Source organism: Ostrea edulis, chromosome 8, assembly GCF_947568905.1.
Source record: "Ostrea edulis chromosome 8, xbOstEdul1.1, whole genome shotgun sequence".
Taxonomy (NCBI): domain Eukaryota; kingdom Metazoa; phylum Mollusca; class Bivalvia; order Ostreida; family Ostreidae; genus Ostrea; species Ostrea edulis.
This window is the reverse complement of record NC_079171.1, coordinates 29232722-29251404: the sequence shown is the minus strand read 5'-3', so window position 1 is coordinate 29251404 and position 18683 is coordinate 29232722. Positions and strand designations below refer to the sequence as shown.

The 18683-nt window shown below is 36.1% G+C and overlaps 1 protein-coding gene and 1 long non-coding RNA gene across 3 annotated transcripts in view; both read left to right on the top strand.

Annotated features, from left to right (window-relative positions):
- The window catches only part of LOC130049533 (sodium-coupled monocarboxylate transporter 1-like), a 76060-nt gene that overhangs the window by 45176 nt on the left and 12201 nt on the right, over positions 1 to 18683 (top strand). The window contains exons 4-8 of one of the 2 annotated variants that reach the window (XM_056147322.1): positions 3074 to 3141; positions 3597 to 3677; positions 7205 to 7278; positions 7361 to 7501; positions 16633 to 16768. In XM_056147322.1, the coding sequence (XP_056003297.1) occupies positions 3074 to 3141; positions 3597 to 3677; positions 7205 to 7278; positions 7361 to 7501; positions 16633 to 16768 (500 nt within the window). The remainder of the gene's footprint in view (positions 1 to 3073; positions 3142 to 3596; positions 3678 to 7204; positions 7279 to 7360; positions 7502 to 16632; positions 16769 to 18683) is intronic. The other variant, XM_056147321.1, reaches the window with a different exon arrangement.
- Positions 9350 to 11643, top strand: LOC130049534 (uncharacterized). Its single transcript, XR_008798075.1, has 2 exons — positions 9350 to 9472; positions 11079 to 11643. It is a non-coding gene; the product is annotated as an uncharacterized LOC130049534 (long non-coding RNA).

The following is an 18683-nucleotide window of genomic DNA, read 5'->3' as shown; positions in this document are numbered from 1 at the left end:
TTAAAAATCTTCTTCTCAAGAACCACTGAGCCAGAAAAGCTGAGATTTATATGGAAGCTTCCTTATATAATGCAGATTCTAAATTGTTAAAATCATGGCCCCCGGGGGTCGGATGGGGCCACAATAGGGGATCAAAGTTTTACATACAAATATATAGGGAAAATCTTTAAAAATCTTCTTCTTAAGAACCACTGAGCCAGAATAGCTGAGGTTTATATGAAAGCTTCCTTATATAATGCAGATTCTAAATTGTTAAAATCATGGCCCACAGGGGTCGGATGGGGCCACAATAGGGGGTCAAAGTTGTTTTTGGTTTTTTTTTTCTTTCTTTTTTTCATTTTTTTTTTTTTTTTGATATAGTGCAGATTCAAGTTCGTTAAAATCATGGACCCCGGGGATTGAATGGGGCCTCAAGGGGGGCATCAAAGTTTTACATACAAATTTATAGGAATAATCTTTTAAAATCTTCTTCTCAAGAACCACTGAACCAGAAAAGCTGAGATTTATATGAAAGCTTCCTGATATAGTGCAGATTATAAATTGCTAAGATCATGGCCCCCGGGGGTCGGATGGGGCCACAATAGGGGGTCAAAGTTTTACATACAAATATATAGAAAAAATCTTTAAAAATCTTCTTCCCAGAACCACTAAGCCAGAAAAGCTGAGATTTATATGAAAGCTTTCTGATATATAGTACAGATTCTAAATTGTTAAAATCCTGGCCCCTGGGGGTCAGATGGTGCCACAATAGGGGATCAAAGTTTTACATACAAATATATATGAAAAATCTTTAAAAATCTTCTTCTCAAGAACCACTAAGCCAGAAAAGCTAATATTTACATGAAAGCTTTCTGACATAGTGCAAATTCAAGTTTGTTCAAATCATGGCCCCTGGGGTAGGATGGGGCTACAAGGGGGGATCAAAGTTTTTCATACAAATATATAGGGACATTCTTTTAGAATCTTCTTCTCAAGAACCACTGAGTCTGAAAAGCTGATATTCACATGAACAGCTTCCTAACATAGAGCAGAGCTAAGTTTGTTCAAATCATGGCCCCCTGTTGTAGGATGGGGCCACAATAGGGGATCAAAGTTTTACATACAAATATATAGGAATTTTTAAAAAAAAATCTTCTCAAGAACCACTGAGCCAGAAAAGCTGATATTTACATGAAAGCTTTCTGATATAGTGCAGATTCAAGTTTGTTCAAATCATGGCCCCTGGGGATAGGATGGGGCCACAAGGGGGGATCAAAGTTTTACATACAAATATATAGGAAAAATCTTCAAATATCTTCTTCTCGTGAACCATTGGGCCAAAGAAGTTCACATTTACAAGAAAAATTTCTGACATAGTGTAGATTCAAGTTTGCGAAAACTATGGCCTCCAGGGGTAGATTGGGGCCATGATAAGGACTACGGTTTTACATGCAAATATATATAGAAAGTCTTCTGATATGGACCAAGGTGACTCAGGTGAGCGATGTGGCCCATGGGCCTCTTGTTTGACCAGATGGGCTTATTTTTGTGATGTTTTACATTTTCGGGATCTTTGTACAAAAGGGAATAATAGTGGCACAAAAGCTACACGAAGCAAACTTATGGGGTAAAAAAGCTGGTAGAATTTTCAAAAAGAGTATTATCTACAAGATTATACTAATTGGTAGAAAATTTTTATTTTAAAACACAAAAATAGCACTTTTTACATCGTGAATAAAATTTTAATTGGTTGCCATGGCAACAAAAAAATGCATATTGAGCAGCTTTACAAGATCTACGTCAGAAATTTTTTACTTTAAACATAATATTTGGACCATAAATATTTAAGAAAGCATACAGAATTACTACCCACCGGGCTTTGTTTCCATGGTAACAGATTAAAAAGAATTATTTCATTTATGCGATTTGTCACTTTGTTTTATAATTGTACAACTTTTGAAGAGTGCATTGAGCATTTTCATGAATAAGATACAATTCCAGTCCAAAAATGATATTTATATTTATTTGTCAAGTATTGTAGTATCACATTTATTAGAAATTAAGACGTTGAGTTTTTTGTTTGTTTGTTTTAAATTCAATACAATATTTTCAATATCCCGGCGGGTTTTCCACGGTCCTGCTTCGTCTTAAATTCCGTGTTACATTAGCCCGAACCTGTCTTATATACTACATCTTTTAAATAATTTACCTTTCCTTGTTCCATTGCTTGATGTTTATTTACACAGTTGAACATACATCTGTAACCTTCGTGACAATATAAAGCCCGGTCAGTGGTGGCTCTATAGGGGGGGGGGGGGGGGGGGGGGGGGGGGGGGGTAACGTAAAGCTAGTAAAATGACACTAATAAATCTGTTTTATGTCAACGTTATGCATATGTTCCTCAGTCAAAATTAAGACTATTTTAAGATGCACTAGAGAAGACCCCCGTTTTATTCTTGCATGTACATGATCATATCAGTCGCGTTTTCCACATTTCAAAGTTCATGCGATAAATCGCTCTATCAGCGCAAGTAGATGTCATAGCATTGAAATATGAAGTGCATGTAATTGGAGAGCATTGTCAGGTTTATTTTTTAAAATGCTTGTAAATGTCATAAAATTTCCTAGCTTCGTTAATGTCGAACCTTGTCTTTGAGGATACTATTCACAAACAATGATCGATTACAACATAATTTTAATGGAAATTAACCGTAGAGCATACTACATATATATAAAAAATAGTAGACTTTTATGATATCAAAGAAAATAATTTATAAATGATCATTTGAGAAACATTATTATTACTTTGTCATCGAGCGTTACATATACGCTGCTTGACACTTGACAGCGTTAGTAGATAACAAGTAAATATTATGACATTTTCCCTCGATTCAACTATGACGTGACGCATTTTTTCATTATGACGTCATAAACCGCGAAGTGCACTGAGGTATATCAAGAGTTATTTCCCTGTTGTTGCAAACCTTACCTTAAATGTCTTTATCATTTGAAATTTAATGTTTACTCTTATACATGTCCTGCATACATGTGATGTTTCAAAATGATATGTTCTTCGTGTACCTTTCCTTGTCAGTATCTGGATTTCCTGAATGGGCCTCGTTTTTACTGATTGGATGTGTTTGCACATTCTACACTTTCCTGGTAAGAAACAAACATATAGTTGCTGTCTTTGAAAAATGTACACTTTATCCAGTTATGATTGATTGCTTTTTTCCGCCACACTCAACAATTTTACAGTTATCTGGTGGCGCCCAGTTTTAATTGGTGGAACAGAGAACCCAGATACAATGTACCTGGGAAGAGACACCGCCCTTCTGAAAGTAAACTGGGAAACTTTCTCAATTTCCAGTTATCCAGCTATGAGAGGGAAAAAGTCATGTAATAAACATGGAAAATTCGTAAGCTGTAACGATATCAATTACAAAGAAATGTCCGTAAACTTGAAACTTTTAACAACCGAATTTACACTTTGGTGCTGGATACTTTTGAACCCGAATTACAAAATCCCCAGATTTTTTCAGGATTTACCGTATTGTACTAGGGGGGGGGGGGGTGATGCTAGATGTGAGTTCATACGGTGATACTTTATCATTCAGGGTGGCCTAAAAGCTGTGGTGTTGGTCAATGTTTTCCAGTTCATCGTTATGTTTGGAAGTCTACTAGCTATCATAGTTACGGTAACGTGTCAGTTTATGCTTGATAATGCTATTTATTCCAGTTCTTGTATGCCTAAAAACTCTTGGAAATAACAATATCTCTATGTGTAATTTGACGGGTATTATGTACATGCAGTGACGTAGCTACATTATAGCACTGTAAGCACGTGCTTACAAATATTTTCGTTAAATTTTTATTACATAATTTTTTTAATGAAACAAATATATATTTTCTCAAAGTAAATCCAGCTTAGAATAAGTCCTCAGTATCCTTGCTTGTTATAAGATGTGGTCCTTTAATTAGGTCCTCGGTATCCCCTTGCGCGTCGTAAGAGGCGATTGAATGAGGCGGTCCTTCGGATGAGACGGGGAAAACCGAGGTCCTGTGTCACAGCAGGTGTGGTACGATAAAGATCTCTCCTTGCTCAAAGGCTGTGAGCGCCGAGCATGTCTGACGTGTTTCATACCGATTGTTAAACCGTTCTTGGCACACTGATTTTGACTGCGGATAACTCCGTTTACCTGATCAGGATATAGGGCTCACGGCGGGTGTAACTGGTCAACAGGGGGTGCTTACTCCTCCTAGGCACCTGATCCCACCTCTGGTGTGTCCAGGGGTCCGTGTTTGCCCATCTATTTTGTATTGCTTATAGGAGTTATGAGATTGATCACTGTTCGTTATCTTCACCTTGCATAAGCCTAAAATTTGCAGCCCTTCACCGGCAATGGTGTCGTCTGCATATGAATGAAATATTCCCGAGCGGAAAGTAAAACCAATATTATAGCATTGTTAAAAAAAACAAAGCTGGCTGTGATTCTGATTTATACAGCTTGTGCTGTACAATGGCAATATCAGCATGTAGGTAAAAACGATCAACATAATAAAAAATCTTATCACCGTGAACGAAAAATGTCCTCATCTTCTGGGGGGCTGCCGCCTCCAGACCCCCTGTTTACAAATATTTCAAACCTAGCTACGCCACTGACATGTATACTAACGAACTTAAAAACGCAACGCCCATTACTTCTAAATATATAAGATGATTGTTTCCAAACTTATTGCAAAATCCCCCGCAACACATTGGACTGATGTTTCAAATCACTACCTATATTCCTCGTGTTAATTAATTATAGGGTTTGAGTAGAATTGCACGATATTTGCAAGATGCCATTCAAAAGCAATGAAATGGTAAAAATCAGTTTCTCATCGTGAAACAACTGTGTTGTCAATGGCAAATGTATTTAAAACGAAAAAAAAAAAAATCGAAACTTAAACAATGGCGCGTTTAAGCAGTGGTCTGCGAAATCAAGTAAATGCAAGTAGGCGTAAGTTAGCAGGAAGTAAATAGACGTTTTTTATGTTTACCCCTATTGATTTGACGTCATCACCAAACAGGGATCAGACCTGGTCGACCATTTGTGATAACGCAACGTCGATAGGTATTGCAACACTAGTTGAGGAAGATTTACGGCTCCTCCAACGATGGCGACGCAACGATTGGACGCCATGTTAGGGAAATTCACCGTCCGCATTACTAATGTTGAATCTTGATTCGTCAGAGAACAATACCCCCTGTCCGATTTTGGTGTTGATTAAACCACTTTCAGGCCCGTTGCGCTTTGTAATGTTGATGATTGAGATTTAGTTTTAAACCGTTTTAAGGTCTACTGCAAAGAATCCCATAACGTTTCAATATTGGAGAAGTGTTTTACGGTGAATTGCCATATCAGGGTTTTGAAACCTTCACTTTCATTTAACGTTGAGGTGAAACATCTTTTGATGTTTAGTGATAGGACTTGGAATTGGTTTGAACTTGATATCTTTCATTATAAAGATGGGATACTTAATATAGGATTAAACATTCTTTTGGAAGAATTTATCGATGTGTAAACTCCGGACATTTTACTCACAAACTGAATAAAAGTGCGAAGCACTTTTATGTTAAGTTTGTGAGTAAAATGTCCGGAGTTTACACATCGATAAATTCTTCCAAAAGAATGTTTGATTCTTATAATTCCAATTCATTGACTTTATTAACAATTGCAAAAATTTGAATAGTTACCCGCACTATGTTGTTTGTTTTCAGGCGTGTATGAATACATCGCGTTTTCGGATTTATTGATGTGTAAACTCTTGTTCAGCTTTATTTTTGTCCAATCAAAACAATTGTAACAAGAGGTACTGTGAGCAATGCTCACTAAGAATACCCCCCGCTTACCCCAATCTCCCAAAGGGTGTTGGTAATAGGTATAAACTACCTCTTTTCTGAGTGTAAAAAACAAATGGCATGACAAACCGAACCATATTGCTACTTCGATGTCCAGTGCGCGTGACCTTTGACCTTTTGACCCCAAAATCGATAGGGAACATCTTCATCCCATGGGTAGTCCATATGTATGATATGGTGACTGTAGGTGGAAAGGATAACGCTTTAGAGCCCGGAAACCATATTGCTTCTTCGATGTCCAGTGTGCTTGACCTTTGACCTTTTGACCCCAAAATCGATAGGGAACATCTTCATCCCATGGGTAGTCCATATGTATGATATGGTGACGGTAGGTGGAAAGGATAATGCTTTAGAGTCCGGAAACCATTGCGTCTACAGACGGACGGACGGACGAACGGACAACCCGATTCCAGTATACCCCCCCCCCCCCCCCCACAACTTGTTGCGGGGGGTATAATAAATAAGATTGGAATTATTCTAAATTATTTTGTGCATTTTTATGGCGTCGGTGTCCTAGTGGTTATTATTAGTAATATTTACCGAACAAAACAAAACCCCAGGAAACCGCGAGATAATACGAGACTTGGGGAAGTTAGTAATCTCTGTAATACATGCATCTAGTAGTTGTAATGTTATTGTTATTAAACTATTAACATATGTTTGATATACTCTAAGATAACATCCATTTCAGATTCATGGTCCCATGAATGAGGATATCCCTCTTACCGCCGTGTGTTATATACACCTGTATAAACAAATAGTAAACACACAAATAAGTTACCTTTAATTGTCAGAGACGATGCAAAATGGAAACAAGTAAAAATGAAAATCGGTTCAACTTCAAATATCTAATACACTGAAGTTGAGCATCACTGAAGAGACATTATTTGTCGAAATGCGCATCTGGTGCATCAAAATTGGTACCGTATAAGTTTTACATTATAAAGGGAAGGGAACCCCAAACCACTGTGTTGCTATTATGAATAAAGTATTACTTACCGATGTCGTAAATGACAGTCTTTAACAACAAAAAATCCTTGGTTAACCATTAAATCACCATTAATCCATCAGATATTTTAAATTACCCGCCGCTAAGAGAGCGGCCATTGAAGTTTAATTTATATGACGTCACCCCGTCGGTTTTGGTTTATTTCATCAGCAGCACTCTAAACATGACAAGTTACGAACAGTTAAGTTTGGAGCCGTATATCAACAGTATAGTATGACAAATTTTTATCATATAATTAATCCTAGCTTTTATCTTGTAAACATTTTTTGGGCTGCCTTCCCCTTTAAGTATAATTCATGTTTCTATTTAAGGCAACTGCTGAAGTCGGTGGTTTTGGAAATGTCTGGGAACTAAATGATGAATGGGGTCGAATAGATTTTTGGAAGTAAGTTTAACAAACTGAAATTTAACTTGATACAAGGCATTACATATTGAGAATGAAAGATCGTATTTTTTAAATCTTGTAGTTTTGATGTTGATCCAACAATACGCCACACTTTCTGGGCTCTAACTGTTGGGGGAATGTTGAGCTGGATTGGGTCGTTTGGCGCCAGCCAGCAGAGTATACAGAGATTCTCTGCCCTCCCGTCACTAAGACAAGCTAAACTGTGAGTAGTTGTACAATAACATGGTTACGATACTACCAATATCTATCTTTATGTATTGATGTGGTCAAAATATAGGCAACACTTCGTCATAAAAACCTTTAGTCTCGTATTCCATATTTCAAGTTCAAGTGTACAATTTGTATTTCCTCCAAATATTTTACCTCATCCTAGCTGAAACCTCAAGTGAGTTTTTTGATCACCTGTTGTCCGTCGTCAGTCACTTTTTCGACTTCCGCTCCAATCAACCAAACTTGACATAAAGCATCCTTGGGTGACGGGAATTCAGGTTTGTTCAAATGAAGGCCAACGTCCGGCTACAAGGGCAAATAACCCCGAAAATGCAAAAATAGGGTGGGGTCATTTAAATGTTTTCTTAAGAACCACTGGGCCAGGAAAGTTGAAATTTACCTGAAAGCTTCTTGACATAGGGCATATTGAGGTTTGTTCAAATCATGCCCCCCTCCCCCCCCCCCCCTGAGTAGGGTGGGCCATTACAACAGGGGATGCTTACTCCTCCTAGGCACCTGATCCCACCTCTGGTGTGTCCAGGGGTCCGTGTTTGCCCAACTATCTATTTTGTATTGCTTGTAGGAGTTATGAGATTGATCACTGTTCGTTATCACCACCTTGCATTGGATCAAATTTTTACATGCGAATAAATAGCAAAAATCTTTTAAAACTTCTCAAGAACCCTGGACCTAAAAAGTTCAAATTTACATGAAAACTTCCTGACATTGAGTAGATCCACGTTTGTAGAATTCATGGTCCACAGGTCAGACAAATCTTCCATATCTTGTATACATATTTCTTATGGCAACTCCTTTCATTTCATATCATTATCTTTTGTGACCTTGAACTTAGAGCTTGGCCTATTTTTTAGAAAACATAAGCTATTAGATATAACCAAAACTACTTTAGGGGGAGCTTTCTTATTTGTATATTTGTTTATTTTACGTTTCGTCAAGAAGTTTTCACTCATATTAATGTAACCGAGCAGCAAGGGAAAAGTCTTGATTCGGCTTTATGTTGTTTATTTTTGTAGAAATATATATATATATATATATATATATATATATATATATATATATATAAGGCATTGACCTATAAGCAAAACAAATAACTATTATATTAGACAAAAAGTACAAGTTCATAATGTAGATAAACTATTGACAATAAGTCACCAATAATACAGCATACATTTATAATAGAAAAACAGGTTCTGTAAGAAATTGACGTTTGAACTTACAAACAAATTTAAAAATATACTTAGACAACTTTAACTGCAAAAATACAATCAAGTATAAACGTTGCAATTAAGAATAAGAGTCATTTATTCAAAAATATTGTAGTAAGGTTAGACCTAAGTAAACGTGATTCTTACGTACCACAAGATGCACCTGTAGAAGCAGGACTGCTAGATCTTCGAAGTAAAAATGCACACTGCTCTGATTTACTCAGTTTGAACGGTAACTTATAGTTAAAGATGAATCATGAATATTAGGTAATACTTCATGACGAATGAAAGGACTAAGACCATGTTTATCAAAATTCGTCCTAACGTCCAAAGTGAATAATTTTTTGTTAGAAATATTCTCTAACATGTTCTTTTCCTGTAATGTACTGGTTTTTATATGTAGAGTTGGTGAAAGAACACAATTTTTAGGTTTACATTACAAGTATAAATCCTATAATTTGCGCTACTTTTTAAGATTGCGTCATACAACGTCGCTATATATTATTAGAAGTGGTAACGTATTGTAAAACATGATTATGCATTGAGTGGTTTAATATATAATAAGATCTTGAAAAAGAAATTTTCTTTCTCAAATACGCAAGAAGGTTATTTTACTTATAGCCCGAATGGCACACCATATTTTTCAATCCTTCATTCGGCCATTTTCACACGCCGCGCCGTTATCCTGTTTGCGCTTTTCGTGGAAGTTGCAGAGGATGTACTCATCGCATTTCAACGTAAGTTTTAGAAATATGAATATACTTCATCTACTCGTTAAACTGTATAACCAAATAGGTGTACCAATTGCTCTTAAAAATAATAAACAAGTCGCATGGAACGTATAGTATGGTGCGCCTGTGGTGTGTTGACATAAACTCATAATATTCACGCACTGGGCTGTTGGAAATCCCACAACAAATCTGTTAACTGTTGTCAACATATATTTATTGTTTATCTATTATAATTATATATTGTTAAGATTTAAAATTGTATGTATATCAGCTGATCAGAAAAATCAGCTGTTTCACGATCATGCCATTTTCAATTCCGAGTGCATGACCTTCTCGGGTCTATTTGAATTTTCTTACATGATGTTTGACTCACTTTACACTTTGAACTTTCCATGTATCATTGTATGGTCTAAAAAGTATTTGTATAGGTTAAAGAGACATATAATTGTATATAGATGTATATTTCCATAATGGTATATGTCTCTGGGGTAACATGTAGGCCTGTGGGGGGTTATAGGTTGAATAATTTTCGAATGATTTGGTATTCTAGTATTCTACTATGTTTAAACTTAACTTAGTGATTATTTAGTAATCAAATAAAAGTTATATGATGAATCGATACATTTCTTCAATTTACTGTAAACAAAAACTGTTTCTGTGTTTTGGAATCTGTCTGGTATTAGTGCATAATAAATAACTTCATAAGTCAATAAATATATTCTTGTTGTAGTGATGACATTTGCAAAATCTGTGAGAATAGAAAAAAATGTGTTAGGGTCAACAGAAATTTTTGATTAGGGTAGGTCGGGAAAGTGGAAACCAATTAACATATATATATATTTTTTTGGCCTTACGCGGAAACATGGATTAGAAAAGTCGGAATGATTTTTACATTCAATAATTTTTAAATACTTAAAAGCACCATTAAGCCAGGAAAATCATAAGAACAGTTTGGTTTTATAATTTAAATATGCCTTATTTCAAGATAAATTGTAAACATGTCAAACTTAATTTCAACAATTACGCTTACAACTTACATGCCTTCATTGGGATTAGACATAGAATCACTCAGAGAATGTTGAATTTCATGGGTACTACCATGATTTAAGCATATAATTTTTTGTTAGCTTAAATCTCCTTTATATTATTGAATATAAAATTTTTCCATACATCTACCACAAGAAAGAGTATGAAAGATAAAAATATTTTGTGAATTTGCTGATAATTGTGAAGTAAGATAATATATCAACATTAGCTACAACAAAAATTATTAGATGGGGAATCAAATTCAAATGAAATGTTTGTGTATATAATTATTTATGCAGAAATGTACATGTAGCTAAACTGTCCTCTATTGTTTAGTTGGAGACATGTCAATCTCCCACCGAATACATAAATGTAATTTTTCTGAATTCTATATCAATGAAAATACATGAGGGCATGAAAGTACAACTTTTATATGAATATTATAATACAGGGGTCCGTGTTTGCCCAATTATCTATTTTGTATTGCTTGTAGGAGTTATGAGATTGATCACTGTTTGTTATCTTTACCTTTCATTTATGATATAGTTTTGATAATGATATAATACTGGAGTAATTTGAATTTCAGGATGATATAATATGTACAGCAAAAATTTATGGCAAGGGTGACATGAATCAGATTGACAAGAATCCATATTCCTACTCCTCAATAATGCTATCATCACTGCCATCAGATTCATCAATGATAGTGGCATCAGTGACACATGCGGATAAGTGTTGGACATCACTGCAGGAATAGCTTCCTTGTTGTGCCTGCCAATAGCAAGGTACCAGATTATGCAGCAGTTATGTGGAAACAGATTCCCACAATAGGGGGACCAGATTGACACCTACATTGTACAGTATCAGGCAGTTATATCAGAACTGGAAAAACTGGATCCAAACAAGACTATATTGCTTGGAAAAAACATGTCGACTCTGAAGTTTAACCCTTATTAACCCATGGCACTTCCAGAGACATCCTGATACCATGGTTCTATGTCATTTGAAATATACCTGTGGAGGTTTTTAAAGTGGTTTTTTTGGGGGGGGGGGTGTTATTAATTGGAAGAATTTATATTTGATGATTCAAATGAAAATCTGCATGTTGAATTATGAATGTCGTAATAAATGTACTTTTTGAATGAGTTCAAGAATGGTTGTCCTGATAAAAAGTGTAGAGTCAAAAGTTAACAAATTGTCAAAAACACTGGTCAGGTCTGAATTCATCATCTTGGACACCTTGCAGTTGGAAAATGATCTCTATGAAGAAATGCTGAAAATCTTGTAAAAGAGGAAATGACAAGTTGGGGTCCAAGGCACTTGCATATATGCATGAGAAGGTGTTCTATCCAGGCTTGAGGTCAATTACATAGCAATGTAACGCCTTACATTACCTAGAAAATTTCACATTACCATTACTCCTATTTTGAAATATAATGTATTACATTACTTGAGAGTGAATTTACATTACACATTTACATAACATACTGTCAGATATTAAAGAAATGGCAGAAAAATTATTTCTGTATTATGATTTTTAATATAAGTACACAAAATATTCAGCAATGTTAGGAAATATATCTATTAAGTTATTCATTGCATTTGATTGTCATCAATGTTTCAAATGCTTCAGTCAATCACTAATATAATGAATTATTCTAAATCTTCAAAATATCATCAAATATTTGAAGTGGTGTAAATGTAATGAAAAATAATGTGCAGTACAGTATGCATTACATTACCATTACTTGTAATGCAAAAATGGTCCATTACACCCCCATTACATTGAAACTGGCTGTCATTTAATTACCATTACCCCAGGCCTGGTTCTGTCGAGAGGTATTGAAATTGTCTGTAGAGACTTTGTCTCAGGAAGTGGCCGAGATTGGTTGTGACAATTTTGTTGGATGTGAATTTACTGACACACGTCTACACTTGCTACACAATATAGCATGTGGTGGTTTCAACAAGAAAGTTCTTACTCTGCAGGAAATGACGAATAGCTAATGGATTCACATTTTTTCTGACTTTTCTTCTGTACATTAGATGCATTGGAAAAACTTTCCTTTCCATTATCTTTTGCTGGTTCATACTTTGAAATAAAATCAAGTCCGAAAATAAAGTATTTTGGGGTGTTTTTTTTCAATTAATTTTAAAAAATGTAAACTGTAATCCTTGCATATTTTCTTGGTGTTCTGTGATTGCATAGGCCTATTGATTTTTATTTGTATTCGGGTATAATTTTATCTTCAGTGTCTTGAAAGAAATTAATTTTTCAATAACGCAAAGAAAAATGTAGTTAACAGTATGATTTAAAAAAAAAAAAAATTGACACGGGTAGGAATTGAACCCGGATCTCCCGATTGAAGGACGGGCTCTCTACCACTAAGCTACGACGTCTATGGCGTCATTCACTCAAAAATCCTTCATACATTTACTTGCCCTAGTTAACGTTATACTTTCGATATATCGGCAATAGTTTTAGTTATATCAATGCATGTTCTATAAATTCTTTTCATTTTGATCTTAGTAATTATGTTGGTGTCGTCTAAATAAAAACTTTCTATAGCATTGAAGGTCCGATTTGTCGGACAGCAGATTCGTTTGTTTACGCATCAAAATTCTATAGCTTTTAGAATTCCTGCACAAACCTGTGATAAAAACACCACATAGGGGTGTATTCTGCATGGAAATGATGTAGACTCCACATAAGTATATTGTTTTAATTTTTGAAAGCAACATAATTAATAAAATACCCACAACTCTCACAAACATAAATAATTCCGGATTGCTCTTGATTTAATTCAAAGTTGATATTCATCAACAGCACACCTTTCGATCCAAAAAATCGTTCGTGCAAAATTTATTTGTATTGATAGATTTTGATAGACTACAGTCAGTTTCTGGATCGAAGGTCGTGTTTTATATGAATTATATGACTAAATTTGAAAAAAGTGGAGATTTCTGCAGAAAACCAGACCGATACCGGTTTTGTCTTGTATAGAATTCCACAAGCTGACGTTTTGGCGGGGAAATCTTGGTACGTCGCGATGGTATAAAGATTATATTATCAAATGGTAACAATTTTATTTCAATTCATTCTGCTTTATTTTTTAACACACCACAGGGCCGATATAGCTAAACATGGTCTTAGTCCTTTAGCGTTACAAAAATATCAACTCAATCAAATGCGCATAAGAAAAACAACTCAATCCGATGCGCAGTAGAAGTCCTGCTCAATCCGAAATGTACTAAACTTTTCAAAAATATAATCAAACGAAAAATGAATAAATACATAAGAAATAAATAAGAATATATTTGTACTACCACATTAAGACTTCACCAGCTGACGGCGGATGTGACCAGTCGACAGGGGATGCTTACTCCTCCTAGGCACCCGATTCCACCTCTGGTATATCCAGGGATTCGTGTTTGCCCAACTCTCTATTTTGTATTGCTTATAGGAGTTATGAGATTGATCGTTGTTCGTTAACTTCACCTTTCATGTCTAAGAGAGAAAGCTAAAATCCAATGACTTTGCTACATTGTTTACTCTCGCTTTGTTTCGTTCGATTCACGTGACTTATGCAAGACGTTGCCGAAACACATCTGCAGAACTCGTACCAAGATTTGTTCATTGACTAGCGTTCAAGAACAGAACATTTAGGCTTTTCCAACACACAGCATTTGACCTAATGATAGGTTGTATTTGCAAACTAGATCGTTATAACGACGTCGTAATAGAATTTGCGAAATGCTGACTTTAAATTGGAACCCCTGCACCATCAACTTGTTTGTCAGTAGCCTGCTTCGATTTAAAAACTGACCATAAACAGAACAAGCTTCTGCGTATTGAATCAGTTGAGAGAAATATAAACACCATATGCAGGTGATAATGGAATATTGCTACATAGGTATGGGAAGGCACCTGATCCCACCTCTGGTATGTGCAGGGGTCCGTGTTTGCCCAACTACATGTATCTATTTTGTATTGCTTATACGAGTTATGAGATTGATCACTGCTCGTTATCTTCACCTTTCATCTAGTGATCAGTCACCCCAAAAATTACTTTGTTAAACACCACTCTGATTCCACCCACAAGTATTCTGAAGTTGAAATAAAAAATATGCTAGAGTTCCTCATTGACAATAACTTTGTGGTCTTTGGTGATCAGGTCTTCCAACAATCTGTCGGAATTCCCTGGGCACGAATTGTGCTCCATTGATAGCTGACCTGTTTTAATTTTCCTATGAAGTTTACTAAACGTTCTTCAGATTTTTTTAGAATCTACATTTGACTAACATCACTTCTGCCATATGTAGTAAACAGACACTGTCTGCTCAATATCTTGAGAACCATTTTCTTGACAGACATCAAACTTGGTACACTAGTACATTGTGAGGAGTAGATGATCCCTTTTCATTTTTAGGTCACATTGTGAAAGGTCGAGGGTCAAACTGGACATAGGAATATACTGACCGCTCAATGTCTTGAGAACACTGGCACGTCTTAGGAGTAGATGGTCCCTTTGGATTATGAAGTCACATGGTAAAAGGTCATACTGGACAAAGGAATATAGTGCTCGCCCGATATCTTGAGAACCCTTTGCCTGACAGACATCAAACTTTCTACACTGGCACATCTAAAAGAGTAGATGACCCCTGTTGATTTTGAAGTCAACGGTCAAGGGCCTTACTGGACATAGGATTGATTGATTAAATATTGTTTAACGTCCCTCTCGAGAATCTTTCACTTATATGGAGACCTCACTACTGCCGTTGAAGGGCTGTAAAATTTAGGCCTATGCTCGGCGCTTATGACCTTTGAGCAGAGATGGATCTTTATCATGTCACACCTGCAATGGTGACGTCTCCATATAAGTGAAAGATTCTTGGGACGTTCAGCAATATTTAATCAATCAATCCTATTTTAGAAAAGATTAATACTCCCTTTTGAATATATGCAAGGTGAAGATAACGAACAGTGATCAATCTCATAACTCCTACAAGCAATACAAAATAGATAGTTGGACAAACACGGACCCCTGGACACACCAGAGGTGGGATCAGGTGCCTAGGAGGAGTAAGCATCCCCTGTTTCTCTTAAAGTTGTCACCTGTGTATCAGATCAAGTATATTTTTAAAAAAAATGTATTATTGACTTTACGGGACGCATTAAAATTATCAAATGCAATTATAAATCCTTGATAAAAATCTACGATCCACAGCAAACAATAATAAGTATGATTAAATATTTAAGTTATTTCAACGACAATTAATAAAATGTTCTATGACTTATATTAACGCATCTGATCAGCTCAGGCGATCACATTACCATCTTCTACACAATGATAAAACTCTTGCTCAAGATTTGAGTTTTGAGGGGAATAGGAAAATTAAGGGGTCACCTCTCCTCCATATCTGTAAGGCTTAGGGATTCTTTCATGGAGGAAAACACTAGAAACATGGTGTGTGTGTATCCGAGGACTGTGACATTCACACCTGATGCCGAGCGTTTGGCGATGGAACTGTTTTAATGACTTAGGTCTGTCTCGGCCGGGATTTGAACCCGGCCTTCCGCATGCGGGGCGAATGCTCTAACCTCTAGACCACATATCACACTTGATACTTCATAATGCATAGAAAATGGCTGCCGAAACTGATGAAAGGTAAAGATAACGAACAATGATCAATCTCATAACTCCTATAAAGAATACAACATAGAGAGTTGGGCAACGGATATATAGATATATGTGCAGTTTGGAACATTTAAATTCCTCTTCTTGCTGAATCACAATTTATATTTATTGGAATGTCCCTTACATTAACATCTTGTCATTTTTTTTTTATCATTGAATCAGTTGTTTTCAGCTGCTGGAACTCTTGGGGGAATAAAGTATATTTACACTTTCTCTTACGTATTTTAGTTTCTATATTACTGAAACGTGTGTGTGTGTAGCTTAAGGAAAAATTTTGGACTTTTGAAATAATTAGTATTGGTCTGACAACCATACCGGGACTACGCACTACTATAGGTATAACAAAAGAACCATCAAGAGAAAACAGGATTTTTTTCTTTTCCTTTACAGCAACTGGACTTTATATCTGTATAAATAGGAATGTAATATCTCGCTTTACAGAGCCGTCCTCCTAAACTGTGTGGGAGTGTGTGTGATGGTGACCTGTGCGTGTGTAGCCGGTATATCTGTATTTGCGTACTACGTCATGAAAGGATGTGATCCTTACACCAACAAAGACATCCAAAATACAAACCAGGTACATATCTGTCTTTCGTTTACCTAAGCCAAAGGGTCAAGTAAGCTTTTCTAATCAAATCCAATGCGCGGGTACGTTAAGGTACGTTATGAAAACTTTTACTGGAATAAAATCCGCGAAACAATGTGACGTCATAATTAAAATAAGTATATTACTAAGTATATATTAAATTCCGATTTCATTAGTCTCCTACCGACGAAGTCGAAGGGGACATTAGGTTTGCGCTCCGTCAGTCCAGTTTTCCGAACCTTGTTCTCTGTTCTTGCAGATATTTATTTTTATATTTGATACGTTGCTCTGCCATAACAACTTAAACAGATCCTAAAAAAATAACATGAATTATCAGTTTTCCAGATTTTGTTGTTGTTGTTTTTTGTTGTGCTTGCAGATATTCATTTGATATTTGGTACATTGCTTTGCCATAACAAGTCACAGATCAAGTTTGAGTTTCGTCTCGGTCCGTTGATTTTTTTTTTACTAAGTTATGGCCCTTGGACTTACAAAAATAGCATGAATTATTAGTTTTCCGGACTTTTGTTAAAGGTGCTTGAAGATATTCATTTGATATTTGGTACATTGCTTTTCCACAACATGTTACAGATGAAGGTCGAATTTCGTCTCGGTCAGTTCATTTTTCATTAAGTTATGGCCCTTGGACTTCGAAATTCCGAACTTTTTTTTGGCTGTGCTTGCAGATATTCATTTGATTGATTGTATCTTGTTTAATGTCTCGCTCGAGAATTTTTCACTCATATGGAGACGTCACCAAGACCGGTGAAGGGCTTCAAATTTAAGCGCTTATGGTCATTGAGCAGTGAGGGTTCTTTAGCGTGCCACACCTACTGTGACACGGGACATCCATTTTTAAGGTCATTTCCGAGGACCCGTGACATTCACACCTGATGCCCAGCGTTTGGCGATGGAACTGTCACTACCTGTTTTAACGACTTGGGTCTGTCGCGGCCGGGATTCGAACCCCGGCCTTCCGCATGCGGGGCGAACGCTCTAACCTCTCGGCCACCGCGGCGGTTTATTCATTTGATACATTTCATTTGATATTTAGTACATAACTTTGCCATAACACGTTACAGATCAAGTACGAATTTTGTCTCGGTCCGTTGATTTTTGATAAGTTATGGCCCTTAAACTTAGAAAAATAGTATGAATTGTTAGTTTACATCCAAGTTTCTTATCTCTGTAGATAAGATTACTACACTCATTAACACCTCTAGCATAGTAATACAAGAGGCCCAAGGGCCTAGAATCGCTCTTCTGATAAATTGTACAACCCCACCATTTCTATTCTTACCCTCTTAGTATTCTAAATCTTTAGTTAAATCCTAAGAATCCAAAAAAAGTAGGTCAATGTGACCTACTTTTTGGTTTACACATTTTGAGAACCCAAGAAATATCAACTGACAAAGTTTGATGATTTTAAGCCAATTAGTATCTGAATATTGAAATATAGCTGTCAAATTCCAATCGTAGGTCATGGTGACCTACTTTTTGGTCAGTGAACTCCGAACATGCAAGACCCATCAACTGACAAAGTTTGATGACTGTAGGTCAAATAGTATCTGAAATATATAAATATAGCCGTCAAATTCCAAAAGTAGGTCAAGGTGACCTACTTTTTCGTCAACACCCTTCAAACATGCAAGACCCAACAACTGACAAAGTTTGATGACTGTAGGTCAAATAGTATCTGAAATATATACATGTAGGTGTCCAATTCCAAAAGTAGGTCAAGTTGACCTACTTTTTGGTCGAAACCCTTCGAACATGCAAGACCCATCAACTGACAAAGTTTGATGACTGTAGGTCAAATAGTATCTGAAATATATAAATGTAGGTGTCCAATTCCAAAAGTAGGTCAAGTTGACCTACTTTTTGGTCGAAACCCTTCGAACATGCA